This window comes from Prionailurus viverrinus, chromosome F1 (genome assembly GCF_022837055.1).
Source record: "Prionailurus viverrinus isolate Anna chromosome F1, UM_Priviv_1.0, whole genome shotgun sequence".
Taxonomy (NCBI): domain Eukaryota; kingdom Metazoa; phylum Chordata; class Mammalia; order Carnivora; family Felidae; genus Prionailurus; species Prionailurus viverrinus.
In genome coordinates this window covers 39,866,067-39,882,494 of record NC_062577.1, presented here as the reverse complement: position 1 = coordinate 39,882,494, position 16,428 = coordinate 39,866,067, and the positions used below count along the sequence as shown (strand labels likewise).

The 16,428-nt window shown below is 48.7% G+C and overlaps 1 protein-coding gene across 7 annotated transcripts in view; it reads right to left on the bottom strand.

Annotated features, from left to right (window-relative positions):
• Positions 1-5,867: 5,867 nt before the first annotated feature.
• Positions 5,868-16,428, bottom strand: part of ATP2B4 (ATPase plasma membrane Ca2+ transporting 4) — a 98,582-nt gene continuing 88,021 nt past the window's right edge. For 4 of the 7 annotated variants that reach the window (XM_047840109.1, XM_047840112.1, XM_047840110.1 and 1 more), the window contains one exon: positions 5,868-10,549. In XM_047840109.1, the coding sequence (XP_047696065.1) occupies positions 10,235-10,549 (315 nt within the window). In that variant the 3' untranslated portion in view covers positions 5,868-10,234. Of the gene's footprint in view, positions 10,550-15,203; positions 15,385-16,428 lie in introns of all 7 variants that reach the window. The other 3 variants (XM_047840113.1, XM_047840114.1, XM_047840115.1) reach the window with 2 other exon arrangements.

Here is a 16,428-nt window from a genome sequence, read left to right as displayed (position 1 = left end):
CGGTGCCTGACCATCATCAGAATGTGGGGGGGGGGGTCCTCTGAGAAGTTCTCTCAGGTGCTTATTGTTGCTGTGAGTTTATGACCTAAGTGTGTAACGGGGTGAGATATTGGGAAAGAAATCGGTGTCCAGCATTTTCTCCTGCCGTGTGCTCATCCAGCCAAAAGAAAGAGGCAAGCCCTTCACTGTCCTCGCTGCCCCTTGTAGGAAGGGGGACCCAGCTCCCGTGTTGGGTCTCCTTTGCCCTAGGAAGGGGTTAACAGTGGCATTTGTATTTCTTTTTCCTCTTCTTCTTTTTTTAATGTTTATTTTTTGAGCCGGGGTGGGGGGAGGGGCAGAGAGCCAGAGACAGGATTTGAAGCTGGCCCCATGCTGGCTGCAGAGAGCCCCAGGCAGGGCTTGAACTCGAGAACTGTGAGATCATGACCTGAGCCAAAGTGGGGCGCTCGACCAACTGAGCCACCCAGGCGCCCCACAGTAGCTTTTGTATTTCTGGGCCAAAAACAAAACCAAACAAACACACGAACAAACACACACAAGCCCACGTTGCCCTGTGTGAAAGACAACTCCAGCCAGGCTTTGTGTGGGAAGGTTTGGGGGCTGCAGCAACCACAACCACAGCAGGGTGCCGCTGGAGCCTTAACAGCCCCCCCCTCCCCTCCCACCCCTGTTCGCTTGTTTCTGCGCTGGAGGTCTTCTCTAGTCCAGGCAAGTCTGAAACCCAGAACAAAGGCAGCAAATACTTTCCTTTTAAGTTAAACTTGAGAGAGAGCAGGGTTAGGATAAATAGATTTAGAAAGTATGGAAATAGTTCTCGGCTCCCCCGCCCCCCGCTCTGCCCAAGGCCCTTGGGGAGAGAGAGAATTTGGAAGCAAGAGGGTTGTCCCCCAGTGAGGCTAGGCCTTCCTGGAAGAGGTGGCTTGGTGATGGGCAAGGGAGCACTCTCCTTAAGTCTGGCGGGCAGACGTCTGCCTTCTTGGTCCCTCTGGAGTTCCGTGTTTGGTAGCCTCCCCTGGAGCCCTAGCGGCTGCAGAGCCACGAAGCAGAGATAACTGTGAGGTGTTATCTCTGATGAGCAAATGTCTGCTGACCACCCCAAGTCTCCCCTCAGCCCTAGGCAGCCCACGCAGAGAGGTTCTGACCCCCCGGGGCCCTGGGCAGGAAGGAGGCAACTCCTCAGCAGGGCTCAGAGGAGGCCCACCCCGGGGACCAGGCAGCCAGCGTGGCGACGGGAGTGGGAGGCTGGGACAGGGAGGGCACAAGTCAAGATGGTCTCCTTTGTTCCCTCCTCGCGTGAGGGAGGAGAATGTCATTTCGATCACTTCGCTAACCAGGGCGCGAATGAACTAGGGTGGCAAACGATAGGTCTCAATTGTTTTTGAACAAGCATTTTCTTTTCACTCTTCTGTGTGTCCCAGGACAACAGCGGGACGGAGGGCTGGGATGTACCTGTGTGCCTCAGTATTAGGCTGGGCCCGCCGGTGGCACGCGAGCTGGCCAGATCTGCCTTGTTCTAGACTACAGCCTCATGACAGCTGGCGTGATCCCCTTGAACTGTAAGATCATCATTGCCGTCCTCCGTTCAAACCTTCCGATGGTTTCCCACTTCCTGGACACCAACCTTAGGATGGCCTCCAGGCTCTGCCCGGCTCCCAGCTCCTGCCTGCACTTCTCTCCTCCACTCCCCCTCAGCCACTCAGTTCTAACTCTTGCCTTCCTTGTGTGTCCTCAAACACATCACGATCTCCTGCGTCAGGGCCTTTGCACTTGCTGGGCCCTTTGCCAGGAATCTCTTTCCTCCTCGTATCGCCCTAATTCACTCTCTGACTGCCTTCACATCTTCACAAACGTCCACTCCACAGAAGGGCAACCCTCGCGCCCCATGCGCTCCCCATTTCCCTTACACTTCACCCTTCTCCCTGGTCCTTGTCACCATGTGACGTGCTATGCACTTGCTTCTTTGTCTCCCCTCTGTGAGACAAAATTCAGAGAGCAGGGACTTTGTTTCCTTCCCTGTCGCATCCCCGGTGCCTACGACGGTGCCTGGCACAGTGTGTGCTTGTTGAAGGAATGAGCGGACCAGCGTCCAAGGCTGGGGAGGAGACGAGACCATTAAAAAAATGACAGGCCTCTTGCCGATCTTAGCTAGTTTGGTGCTAGGCTTTATTTAATTAAGAAAAGAAACAGATTTCCTGTACTTTAAGGGCTGCGGAGCAATTTGTCTTTGTTGTCGGTATAAGTGGCTGAGCCCCGGGTGGAGCCTGCCCGTGCACGTCCCGGTATGCACCAACGTCCAATGCACGCACGATAATGCTACATTCCAGGGGAGATCAAGCAATGAAAGAGAAATGCCTCTTAGGCCTTCTCCAATGGCTATTAATAGCCATTTTTGACACTGGACTGAACACGGAAAGAGTGTCGGAGTTGAGGAGACCCTCAGGTCACGCAACAAATTAGTAGCAGAGTCAGGGTTATATCCTAGGCCTTCCCATTCCCCGGCCGGCCCTCACCACCGTGGCTTCAAAGAGACAGCTTGTAACTTTATGCCATTCCGCTGGGTTAGATCTCTGCATCCCCAGACTACTGCTGTTTCCACAACAAATTCCAAGGGTGAATCAGCAAGGTCGCAATCTCAGCAGGATGGACCACAATCAGTTTTACTCTAATGCATGCGTGTTGATGTTGGTAACTGTGACGGGAGCCAATCAAGACAGGATGCAAATTAGGCTTGCTGGTGTATTTAATCACACAAAACTTGTGTCCCCCGTGTTTGGATCGTTTCAGTGTGCTAGTGGGGGGCCTCAGAGAGGACTGGTCCACAGTACCCTTGGGGCAATTTTTTGTAACAATATTTTTTTAACATTTATTTATTCGTGAGAGACAGAGCGAGACAGACCATGGGTGGGGGTGGGGGGGGTGCAGAGAGAGAGAGGGAGACACAGAATCCGAAGCAGGCTCCAGGCTCCGAGCTGTCAGCACAGAGCCTGACGCGGGGCTTGAACTCATGGACCGCGAGACCATGACCTGAGCTGGGGTCAGGCGCTTAACCGACTGAGCCACCCAGGTGCCCTCCCCCCTTGCCCCTCTTAGGGCAATTTTTTAAAGCTACCGCTGACCTAGAAGCCAAATACCTTAAAAAAAAAAAAAAAAGGCTACTTGTGTTGAACACCTGTGGGCTCTGAATTATCTCTGAGGAATCCCTTTCGGATCTTCAAAGGGTAACCTGAAAATCATTGTAGCTCAACTGTCCCCTTGTTGAGGTGGAGAATCAAGCCCCTCAAGCAGCGGAGTGTGGGGCGCCAGTCTCTTGCCTTCTGGGCTGCCCGCACGTCAGGATCCGACTCCACCTCTCGAATTTCTCTGTTTCAGATTCTCCGCCAGAGGGTGAGCAGACAAGATTCAAACCCCTTCTCTCTCCTACCTGAAGAGCAGCAGTTTCAGTTCAAAGGTTCGGCAGGAAGACGTGGGGATTCTTGACGCAGACGAAGGGCTTTGGATGACCACAGGCGTATTTGTTCTCCCTGTCACCGGTGCTGAAGGCCACTGTGGGTCCCCGGCCCTGCCTTCCTCGGCCTCACTTCCTCTTTCAAGTCAGTTTTCGTGTGTATTTGCTTTCAATCAGGCCCAGCCATGAGGATCTCGAGTTCTAAAACACAGATCAGTCGTTCACGGTAGCGTTCCTGGGTCCAGCACGCAAAAAAAACTATCACCCAACGAATGTGCCGTGTCTGGAGGATGGCCCGTGTAACGGAGGACGGCCTCTATTACAGGGGACGTCAGAGAAACCAAATGTTGGCTGACCCTGAACTCAGGGGCCAGGTCTGTCCAAGAGCAGAGGTGGATACACCTGGGTCTGAGTATGAAGGCTCCGACTACTCGGACGGTTCAAGGGGGGGGTCCCCTTGTTCAGACTGTGTGAGCAGAAGCCAAGCTTCTGATGGCAATTTGGCTTTTCCAATATGCGGACCACTTAGATTCTCATTGGAGGCGTCCAGTGGCCTTCTGGTTTTGACACCAGCCTCTGAGGAGATGGCAGAGGCAGGCCGTTCCGAAGAGGCCACTCCCTTCTATGTGTGTGTCTTTTGAGGACAAGGATTAATCCCACGTCAGCATTCGGGCAGGCCCAGGACGCAGAAGCCACTCCCTTTCACGGCTAAAAGTATTACAGTCCAAGGGTCTAGCAGGTTGTTACCGCTCATGGCTTAGGTTCATGTTGGCGACAAATGAACAGAAATGGCACCGCAAACATAGGAACATGTTGACGTGTTTTGTTTACATCCGGGTTTCCAGACTTATCTGCCGGTAAAGGACGTGCCATTTCCACCTTCCTTCATGCTTGCAAGTAACATGAAGGCCATGCCCTAACGGAGCCAGGTCAGGGGCTGGTAACGAGTTCGCTGGTCCCCAATGACTGATCTTTGGATTTGCCACAGATCAAGTCAGGGGGTTGCCCAGCTGTGTGTGTGTACCTGGGAGGGGACCAGTGAGTCTTGGTGGAGAGCTTCCAACAAAGCCAGTGACCACAGGGAGAGCATATGGTGGCTGAGAAAGGCTCGCAAACCATTATTAAAGACCGTACACCACATATAAGGCCGTAAACCATATATAAAGGCAGAGAAATTGTGTTTTTCTAGAACTGGGGGCAGGAGAAAAAATGGAAGAAAAGAGCATACTCTTTTTCTTTTGTATAGTAACTCAGGCCCAAGGAGCTGAGCTGGTTTTATTCTCTATTAAAACAATACCTCAGGGTTGTTCGTCTCTGCCAGAGAGCTGCTTTGAAGCTCATGCCTCTCCAGGCCTTACTTACCACACGCTGGGGTTAGGAGGTGAAAATGAGAAAGACCCAGTTTGGCACAGCAGAGGCACAGATCTCAGGTCCGGCCGAGACAAGGTGAGAGTGAGGGGAGACACAGGGCCGAGCCTTAGAAAGGACTCAAGGTGTGTGTGTACATGTCTGTGCGTTTTGCATCCCTTTCTAGCAAAGGTAATGAATGGGGAGGGAATCTGTAAGGGGAAAAAAAGAAACTGGGTTGTTTTGCGAATGGTTTCTGTTATCAGACAAGGCCTAGCCCCCTGTTAGTTATTACTCGTTTTTTTTTTTCTCCCCTAGCCCATTTTAAAGACCCGAAACAGGCAGGGCGCCTGTGCCTATGGAGGGCAACCGGGGACAGGCAGAGAAGTAGGGACAAGACTTCTCATTACAGAAGCCAGCTTCATTCAGGGCTGCCTCCTCCTTTCAGAAGCAGCCTGTTCAAACAGCCAGGAGAGTTTGGGCTGTCCTTCCCTAGCATACTTTCCCTAAAGGACCCTGGGGAGCTGACAAAGTCCTTTCCTCTCTTTGATGTTTCCAGAGAGAGCTGTGGAACTTGATTGGGCGCCTGGATGAAAGGCGCAGGGAGTTAGGAGTTCTGAAATACTGAAGCTCAGAGCCCAAGTGAGCTGCCAGGGAGCTGTTTTGGCCCAAACGTGGGGCCTAATCAGTCATGCTAGAGACTCACCGAACGGAACGGGACAATTAGCAGAACAGAACAGAAACCCTGGGAAGGGAGGGACTGGAGAACCCGAGGCAAGGTAGGCAAAAAAGTGCTAATATCAGGGGAATGAATTTTTCCAAAGGGCATTTCATTAAAAAAAAAAAAAAAAAAAAAAGATAAAGGCAAAGAAAAAAAGAAAGGACTGCCACGTCGGACTCTTAATCCTTCCAAATCTCCTTTCTCAAAAGCTCTAGCTTTGCAGCGCCACCAGTGACAAGCTGAGCTCTGGGCTTGCACGGATGGGGTTCCTGATGTGACGGTGCCAGGTTCCCCTTCCCACGGACCCCCCGTGACACGACCCCCCCCAGCGGAGACACATTGAGGACAGCGCAGTTACAGGTGGGCATGGGTTTTTATTTTCAGTGCACGGCAGTACTGATTCTCATCAGCAACAAGCTTTATTGGTTCCAAAAAATATATATATATATCCCTTTTTCTCCCCCGTCTTTTAAAACTCCTCTTCTTCCCGTCTCAGTGGACAGCATATTTGAATTTCAGATTTGCCGGTTTACGGCATTTTTTTTTTTTCCTTTAAGAACCATATAAATACATGCAAAACGTTGTACAGAGAGCTTCAATAATATCGGAACGCAAACACAGATCGGGTGCACTGTTCGGCTGAACTGCGAATTATGGTAACACACACTGGGGCGCACACTGCTGCTTGGCTGTCGCCATGTTTGTTGATGGCATGCAGACCACACTAGTCAATCTTATGTTTTGTTTGGTTTTCTTTTTTATACAAAAATACCAGTGCTTGTTATACTAATTACTGAAAAAAAGAAGAAGAACAGAAAAAAAGAGACGAAGAAACTCAAAGTTCCTATCTGCGTGCTGATCGGAAAAGAACAACGTAGATAGATTTGTTGGCACATATATATGGCATATTCACATATGGCATATATACATATGGGGAGCAAATCTGAACCAAAGGCCAGTTCGGTCACTGGGAGCTCACTTCCCTCCGTCTCTCCTCGTCGAGAGGAAAGGGGACAGCAGGCCTAACAGCGGGGCTGGGAAGGCAGAGCACTGGCACTGAGCTAAACGGAAGGGCGTCTGATCTATTCTGAGGAAAAGGCTGGAATGGCTTCAGAATAGCAGGCATTTACAAGTGCCTCATCCCCACCGCTGCAGCGGGTGGTCCCTAGATACGGAAGGTGAGGAAGTGTGCACTTTGTGATGGCGTCCCAGGCTGCTTCAATCGTTAGGCAAAAGAAAGCAGGAAAGAAAGGAGGTGAGGCATTTAGAGGTTGCAGGACACATGCGAGCTTGCCACACCCCCCCCCCCCCCCCGGGTTTTCGGCAGCGAGGTCAACGCTCAGATATAACGGTGCAAACTCTCCCCTCTGACGTTCAAGTGGAAGAAGAAACCTAGACCCTAAAGAACCCACAAGCGTCAGAAGGATTGCTCGGTGGTCTAACACCTTTAGGGATGGGGGAGTCACTTCAGAGGGCACCTACGGGAAGGACCTAGCCCCAAGATTACCACCCGGGGTTAGAACCAGCCTTTGTTTTTTCCACTTAGAAATCTATCCCCCGTCTAATATATTGCACACAACATTTCTAGGGGAGGGGAAGTCCCAAATCAGATCCTTGCACAAAGACTCATTAAGGGAAAACTCCCGGGACAACAGGAGGTGAAAGAACCATAAAAAATGCAACCCCCAAATCAGAGCATCCTTGCAGCCCGAGAGATATTCGTGTTGTGGGTACCACTCTGCCAGCCACCCATCAAGAAACAAAATCCAACCAAGGCCCCTGATCTTAATTCACCAGTCGCTGAAAAGCCTGGCACCCATCTGCGTGGGGGACATACCCTCATTTGCTGCTGGCTATCCCTTCTTGCTGGATGCTTTCCTTCCCATTCACAGTCTACTGCCCATTTTTCTAGGTTCATCTAGGATAGTAATTTCCCCTTCTCCCCATCAGACCCTTTTCAGATCTAAAGCACCAGATTGGGGGAAAGCTTTAGTAACTTGTGCCATATTGACTCACTGCCAGTTGGATCACTAAAACTGAATAGAAAAAAAACTTATATAAAAAACATATGCACATAAACACTTAAACTTACTCAATTCCATATCAACAAAATTTATATTAAAAAAGTCTAGAACCCAACACATTTTTTTTTTTCCCTAAGTATAAAGATGGCTGTTTGGAGAAAGGAAGTACGGTGCATTGGTTTTCAAACCAATTACAAATATACTAAGTCACCTGTCATGTCAAACAGCTGGTTATATGCTCCCTTCCACAGGGTAACATGACAGCACTTAATTTCGAATCCTTTAAACAAAATACATATGGCTGACTCAAAAATATCAGTTTCTGATCTAAAGAAAACTATATTTTTTGCATAATATTTCTCTATTTTTTTTTTCTCTCCTACCACGGAAACTAGAATACACACAAAAACCATTGAGCTTAAACGAGTAGACACAAGCTCTCAAGAGTAACCTGTCAGGCACCATGAGAGTCTTTTGGGAGCAGGAATGGTAAAACAGCCTCCAAAGTTTGTTATTGGCTTGTTTCTCAAACTGATCTGAGGTAATAAAAGACTTGACAGAACGAAATCTTCCAATGTACTTAATAAATATGTATGTGCACACCTAACACCTTGGGTGAGCTGTTTTGTCCCCACGGGAGTATTTAAGACAGAGAAAGGATTGCTGAAGCACGTGACCCTTATAAAACCCAAATCAAATTTGGTGGGTTGCGTAGGAGTGGGGATGGGTAGGGGGTATTGTTTCCTTGCTCTTTCTACCTCGGACGGCTCGGACGGAAGGGGTAAGGGAGGAGGGATCCAGAAGAGAAGGCCAGAGAGCATAGGTTCAGGCCACCTTCCCGTCACAAGGGGACATTTGGCAGTTCATAAGAGCCTCGAGCCCTACTCCCTACTCCCATCACTCTTGAAAGAGGGGGACAGGCCTCATTTATTTAATGGGAACCGGTAGACATGAGCTAATAATCCCTGCACAGAGGAGCTGATGTCCACATCAGCAGGGATAAAAATGAAGCTCCTGCAAACGTGGCTCCACCTTGTCCCATTAAGGAACACTTAAAAAAAAAAAATCTCCTGGCAAAGTCCCCAACTCCTGAGAGGCAGGGAGGAAGGGGATGCTTTGGGCAGTGTTCAGGGAGAGAAGGCACAGGGCTTTGCAGTCGAGCACATTCTGGGGAGGGCCTTGAGTGGGTCATGTGGGAGAAAGGGAGAGAGGAAGGAGAGAATTGCAGGGTGGGTCTTTTGCTCCTTCAAGTCAGCAAAATGTCACTGGAGTCCACTTGGGATGTGTATTTTCAAAAGCAGAATATTTGAGAAAGGTTGGGACCTGTTCAGAGACCAGACGAGTTAGGGGCCACGAAAGAGCAGAACAAGGAAGATGAAGGGTATGTCAAAGCTGGTACTTGGGCACCTAACCTCAGAGTGTCTGGTTTTCTCGGACGAAGGGTTTCTCTGATCCTGTTAGGATGGCCCTTTGGCCTCTCCCAAGGCTTCTCAGTACTCACTTCCCCAACAATCAGGTCCTGTCCTAGAAGAGCCTTGGCAGAAGGCCTTGAAAGCGGTAGTGGTCAACCCAAGGAGGATTGCACAAGAGTTGGCTTTGATGGTCTGTCTTGTCCTAGAACTGCTAGCTGTTGGTCCTCAATATCCAAGTCCACTTAGGAGGCAGGGCCGGTCTCAATTAATTCCTTTGCTACCACTTTGGGAATAGGAGAACAATCAGGCTTATGGTAAAAATTGCATACCAAACATATGAAAGCTTCATGGTCAAGGCTGAGCTCCCTGGCACTTAGAAATGATACACACCTGACAAGATGGCAGTTTAGAAGTGGAAGGTAACCTGACAACAACAGAAACACATTCTTACCAGCTCTCAATTGCTTCAAAAGGATCTTATTAGCAGAGAAACCTTTCCTCCTCTGAGACTAAGCCAAGGGTTCCACTGGGGCCAGAAGGGAGAATGGCCAAAGTTGACTCAATTCAGCCATGTCCTTTCCAATTTCTCAATCATCATGACAAAAAAAAAAAAAAAAAAAAGAAAGAAAGAAAAAAGAGAAAAGAAAAAGAAAAAGAAAAAAAGGGGGGGAAAAAAAAAGAAAGAGTGAAAGTAAGGAAGACAATGATCACAAAAAACCAAAAGAACCTTGGGGAGGTTTGACTAGAAGGGCAGAAAGAGCTAGAGGGCTTTAGGTGTAAGGTTTGAAAATGGGAAAGTCATTTTAAAAACAACCACTCTATAAGATGATTCTATACATTCCATTCCTATCTCAACACATTTCGTTTGGGGATATTTTCTCTCTCTGAACCCTCAACCTCGCTTATAAATGGCACAGACTCATAGGGTAAAATCCAGAAGTCAGGAGTTGATGACATATGTATACATACTGGGAAGAGTCTGGGTTGGGGTAGATGCCAAGAGGATTGTCATCATTTCTTTACACATGACAACTGATACACCCAAGGGGTAGATTCTACCATTCATTACCTGCCTGGGGTTTGACTGGGTCCTGCTACAAACCCCAACTCAAGTTTAAGTTGAAATCCTTGTTGGTCTGTACTCTTGCCTCTTCATGGTCAGGTGGGGGTTCACACATACTTGGGAGCAGCTGACATGACAGTGAAAAGTCCCATCGTCACCTTAGAGATGGGACAGATGAGAAAGGAAATGGGGAAAGCGGGGACGGGAGCCAGAGAATGAAGTTCAAACTGATGTCTCCAGGCTGTGTAGAGGGCTGTCCGCATGGGAGGCAACGATGTGCACTTGGCTGCAGTCCACCGCATTGTTGTTCTTGTTGGCATATGGGGTGACCTCACCATCCAACAGGAGCACCCTAGTCCCAGCCTTAGGAGCCTGTTCGAGATCTTCCTCCTCATGCTCATCCAGGAGTGGTGTTCGTGGCACCTCCTCATCTATGGCGAATTCAGGGTGGGTCATGAAGTTGTGGATGGAGTTTTGGTTCTTGGGTTTCTGAATGCTTTCGTGGAGGGAACTATGGAACGCTTTGACCACTTTGATCTATACCAGGGGAAGGAAAAGGAGGACGAGAAAACACGAAGGTGAGAATTGGCCAGTAGAACAAAGAACTGGTGGTTGGAGGAGAGAAACAAAACCCAAACTACAAGACACTACTGCTCAACAATCAAAATCAAACACATAAGAAATCACGGAACACCAGGAACATCAACTTCCAAGCACGGGGTTGGGGTGGGGTGAGTGATGGCAAACAACTGAATATTTCAAAAGCTGCGTTAAAAAAAAAAAGAAAGAAAGAAAGAAAGAAAGAAAAAAAAAAGGTAGAGAACCCAAAGCAAAGTTAGCGTTCCCAAACAATCCATTCTTCAAACGAAACAGAAAACAAAGATTCATTAGTTCTTCTGGATGGAAGGCAAGGGCATTGGAACTAGGTGCAAATCAATAGCCAAACTTAAAAGATGATTCAGACACGTGGCTTTCTGTGTTGAGGCCAAACATTTTGCGAATGTGGAACAGAAACATCACACACCGACATTTAGTTATCTGCTTAAACCCCTTAAAGAGCCAAACACATACAGGATATACTTTGGGTGATAAGTGACCATGGATACCGTGCAGCAAGGCAGACAAAACAATCTTCGTTTGTGTTGGCAGCATGCAAGAAATTGAGACTCTCCAGCTTAATAGTTGCTCTGTCAGGGAACATGCATACGCTTATATCCTGCCACCTCAACCATGTCCCCCTTCCCCCAAAGAAAGCGGAACTCCACCGTTCAGGCCCTCCCCTGGCAGATGGGGAGGAAATACAGGTATCAGAAGATGCCTTCCTTCTGACTACTGACAGAAGAGGTGGCCTGCGTGATTCAAATGCGTGCCGTGTCTCTGACGCACAGCACCTGTGCCGGGCCTTGTGGCTCTGTCCAGCTGTTTGTAAGTTGGAAGAGGAGCACGATCTTAGGCGGAGAAGGGAGAGGGCGGGACCAGGAGAGAAGGCACCCAACCCGGGAGGCCGTGCTACAGACAATTTGTAGTTTTAACGGGCAGAGGGAACCGCACTGTCCTAGAAGGGTCAAGGTCTTTTTTTGCGCCTTGTCCACAGGCACTAGCCCTTTTGGCGGCCTGCTTTTCTGAACCGTAGGCCTCTCTCAAGTATGGCTTAGAACCTGGGTTAGTAGAACTGGGGTAGGGGCAGGAGGTTGGATCCCGAGAGGTTGGAGGGAGAGGCTGGGGGGGAAGAGACGGTGGTGGTAGGGCAGTTTTAGTTGTCGGGAGGTGGCTGATTCTAGTCTCGTCCAAAAATTGTTTCATCAGAAAAGAAATGGGGGCAACGCGGGAGAAACTGCTGTGTGGGGGAGGGGCAGGGCGAGGAATGATGAATGTCGGCGTAAGGCACCTCTTCCACCCCTCTGCTGTCGCAGCAGAGAATGTGTCCCTGGAGAAGAGGCAAGAATGTGCACACAGCAGAGACACAAAGAGTCAGGCCGTGCTTTCGGTCATTGTACAGAACCTTTAAGACGAATGCGCCAGGAGGATCCGCTAACGTTGTGTCTTTGCCAGCCGAGGCTTTCCTCCACCCCACAACAGCACGGCAGGACCCACCCGGGACTGAGGGTGCTCAGAGCTTAGAAGGCAAAGGACTCTCTGCCCCTGGGTCGGATCAGCTCAACGCTTCCGCCAAGAAGAAGCAAGGAACCTGGGCACACGTTCACCACGCTGAACGGAAAGTAAGGACCTACTTTTCCACCCTGCTAGGACTTTTAGTGACCATCTGACGGGTGAATTTTACCTGTCATGTGCTCTTTGCTCCAGATCTAGGTCAGATCGGATGGAACAGAGGCTCAAGAGGTGGGTTCAAAGCCATGTCACCCCCCTGTAGGAGTGATGGCATGGCCCACGCTTTCCACCTGCTCTTGAGATTTCAAAGTGTTTAACAAGTGTTGCCGAAGAACAGGTACCTTTATACCACCAGTTGCTTCTCTTCAATATCAGTGATTTTCAAACTTCCTGCTTCTATTTTTTTTTTTTTTTTAGCCACTGAACACTTAATGAAAACAACTCTGTGTGAAGTCCAATACAGAAAACAGATTTTTAAAAACGGGGGTTGGAGTCAGGGTCTGGAGCCCTGTTTTCTGGCTTTTCCTCTCACCTGTTGGGGTGATCAATAACATTGTTACAGGTAAACAGTAAGGGAAATAAAAGTGAATTGGAATGGGTAGATGGAAAAATAGGGATGATTTCTTCTTTGGGGGAGCAAGGAACAGTCATCCGGCTACACTGCAGGGCTTCTAGAATCTAAAGGGAAACCAGCATCCTGCATAAAGAGCTCAAAGGAAGAGGGGTCCGGGAGCTAGGTGGCACCATCTAGTGGCCTGGTGGCAGAGAGAAGGGAGAAGGGTGCCAGAATGCTCCTCGGCTCCAGCACTGGCCTCAGAGAGTATGTAACACAATCACACAGATACATCATCACCAATCCACCCCAAGCAGAGGTGGGATCCTCCTTTCTTGATGTCTGGTGCGTGAGCCGTGTAGGGGGAACAAGACATAGCTGGTGAAGAGGGTGCTGTGAAAGCCATTGACACTCTCCCCTCGGCCAATCAGCCCTTCCTTCCCCAGTTTTCATCTCTCAAAACCGCTGGGAAATGACACCTCTGTGGCCCCGGTCCTATGGGCGGAGTCACAGATTGAAGGGTAACTCTTTCTCATGTCTTAGGAGTCCCAACCAGGCTGGACTTTCCATTAGGTATGAGGGCTAAGGGCCACTCTCTGGAGCTCTATGAAGGGGCAGATGAAGACTCCATTTCTTCAGCTATATTCGACAGTTTTCTGTTCCCTTTCCAGAAACCAGGGGAAGAGAAGGGAGTAGGGCTTTCCTATAGAGGGAGATCTTAAAGATTTATCTACAGAAAGTTAGATAAATAACTGAATTCACTTAGAGATCTGGAATGGGGAAGGGGGTCTTCAAATGCGTGACTATTTCTTCTGGGACGGCCAAGTAAGAAGGCACAGCTGGAGAAAGAGCAGGCGTGGCTGTGTCTCTTGACTGATTTTCTATCTTTGAGGGTGTGGACCACACCTTCTACCCAATGGGCTCTGTCTTCTGCTTAGTCTCTTTCTACCTTCACATCACAGGGACATCCGCCACTAACCCTTCCTAAAAGAAGGGCATAATTGAAAAAGAACAGACGCTAGTTAGAAGGACAGGGAAAAACTAGATGAAAAAAGGAAAAAAGAGAGGAATGTGGAAGGACCAGAGAGAGAAGGGTAGGACTTATTTTGTTCTTTGACTGCTTTGGGGCCTAGGAAATATGTATCTATAGAAATATGTATCTGTGGAAAACCCCACCTCCTATATGTCACCCCAGAACCCTTAGAGTTGGCCGAAAAGACAACAAATAATCTAAGTCTGGTCAACCTGCACAGGTCACAGCCACGTGAACCATAGACAATGCAGCTGTTCTTTCTTTACCTCTCTGTCCCAGGGTTTGGGGTGGGGGGGAGGTTGGAAGTGGGGGGGAAAGAGATAAATAAAACACTCAACTATCTGAAGCTCACCATAAACTTCACACACAGAGTCTCCTTCCCCGCCAAGCACCTTAACAGCACTATCAGCAAAGAGCCTCCTCTCACCTCTCTGTGTCCCATTGGGGGAAGGTAAAGTGACCAGGAACAGGAAGGCAAAAGCATTAGCAAGAATCCAGTAATCTACCCAAGGGAGCACCAGATCTTAGGTTAAACACTGGCAGCATTCCAATTGACCGTCTGGCTGCGAAAGGGGTTCCCAAAACCTTATACGCACAATAAAACGCGGAGGGCTGGCTACGGCCGACACAATCAAACTAGAGGAAAGGAAAAGCAAACAAAAACAAAACAAAGCAAAAGCTGCTCTTCAGAGATTCCTTAAAAAAAAAAAAAAGTTGGAGTGAAGAAAAACATGTTATGTTGACCTTTCCCTATACATTTCTCCTGCCCACATGTGAATTCAATTGGTTTAAAGTCCCTGCAAAGAGAAACCTTAGGGACACTTAGCCCTGTGCATGTGAACTGAACACCTTCTTTTCTTCACACTCAGCTACTCTATGCCAGTATGACCAGCTCACGACAGAGAGGTAGCCTAAGGGACCGACTTCAACACTGGCTCAATTATGACAGATCTACTGGTAAGAAAACCCCATGGGAACGTAGCTCTCTTCATACTCACTTTCAGGAGATCTGAAACTTGCCCCCAAATGAGGCGAGTGCAGGGTTTTCATTGGCCTAAGCTCACATCTAACCTTAGGAGGTAAGGTTTAGATTCCAAGGAGCAGGAGGAGAGGAGAGGAACAACATATCCAAACAAAGCAGAACAAACAAACAAAAAACTAAAGTAAAGCAAAACAAACCAACACAAAACTCCAGGAAGAAACGAGCAATGCAGAGGAACAATCAGAAAATAGGATTATTGCCTTTAAAATGGCTATGGTTTAATAGTTTTTCAACACTAAAAACAAGTAAATAAATAAAAGGGCACACAGCCTGGTTTGGGAGTGGGATTTCTGTCCCATTTTTCTTCCCTTAAGTCAAAGATCAAAGGGAAAAACCCAAAGGAAAAGATAACCACGGTTGGTTAAAGTGGATGCCACGGTTGGTTAAAGTGGATGCCACGTGCTCTCTTGTGGTCATTTTAGCAAATCATGCATCATAATAGACTGTCACTCACTGCCCAGAGTAGGAGGTGGAACAGCAGCAGGAACAGAAGTGGTGGGGGGAGATCTGACTGGCGCAACTGTTACATAGGATGAGCTAGGAACATGTTTTACATCAAGGTGTTGACCCATGGTCTGTCGCTTTAGGACTCCCTTAAAAGAGGCTCCCGTCTGGAATGTGTTAATTACGTCGATCTGCAAAGAATCAGAGAGTGAGACAGCTTTGCTCCACAGTCAGAGAGGGGTGAAGAAAGAGGCAGGGGGTGGGGGTCCTGGAGGGTCAGGGAAGGGGGGTGGAAAGTGCTGGGAAAAGGGGACAGGAGCCGGGGAAAAAGAGCGACATTCCCTCAGACACAAAGCAAGAGTGAGGAGAAGGGGGAAAACCGTTATTTGCATATTACACTTCATTTAAGGAACAATTTGCCGTGGAGTCCAAATACCCAGCCAGAATCCAGTCTTCTCTTCCCTTTTAGCCTATGAAGGACATTTTAGGTGTGTGGGTGTCCAAATGTATCTAAAATGTAAAGGTACTTCTCCACCCCATGACTCCTGGCAGATAGTGACAGCTTATTCACTGTGCTGACCTGTCCTCTGAAAAAATAAGGCATGGAATTTAAGACACGAGGCAAAGCATAGATTATTGAATTTTGAGGCTCTGGAACCTCTGAATCAATGAAATCGATGACCTGTTTTTGCAGGTTTTGCAGGAATCTAACTCCTGTGTTTAAAGCAAAAACAGAGGCACGGAGTAGCCCACACACAGGTGGCCGGGGTGGAAAGCCTCCCAGGCCACGACGGCTGGGCTCACCTGCTTCTGGGTTTCTTCTCTGGGACACCCTCTCCCGGGGCTGAAACGGATAGAGCCCCTGAGAAGGGAGCTGAGGAATCCAGCGGCCAGGCTCTTGAGGGAGAATGTTACTAGCTGCGGTCACACACTGGAGATAAATGTCTGACAGATGTCTGACAATGACTCAGTAGCCAGATCCAGGGAGGGGGAGGAAGCTGGCCGGTGGTGGTTAGTGGCTACAAGTCTAACCCACACAAGTGGCCTCCGGTGTTCTGTGTGCTACTTCTCAGAGACAGAGGTGAATTCATGCCATTTGGTTTCCGGCAACGGTCTTGGTCTGGGGCCTGGGGCAGACCTCCCGTCCTTACCCCTGACCCCGAGGTGACAAGGAACAAATCAAAAAGAATTCCTTTCTCCTTCAGGATCTGGTTGAATCATCTCAAAAATGCCCA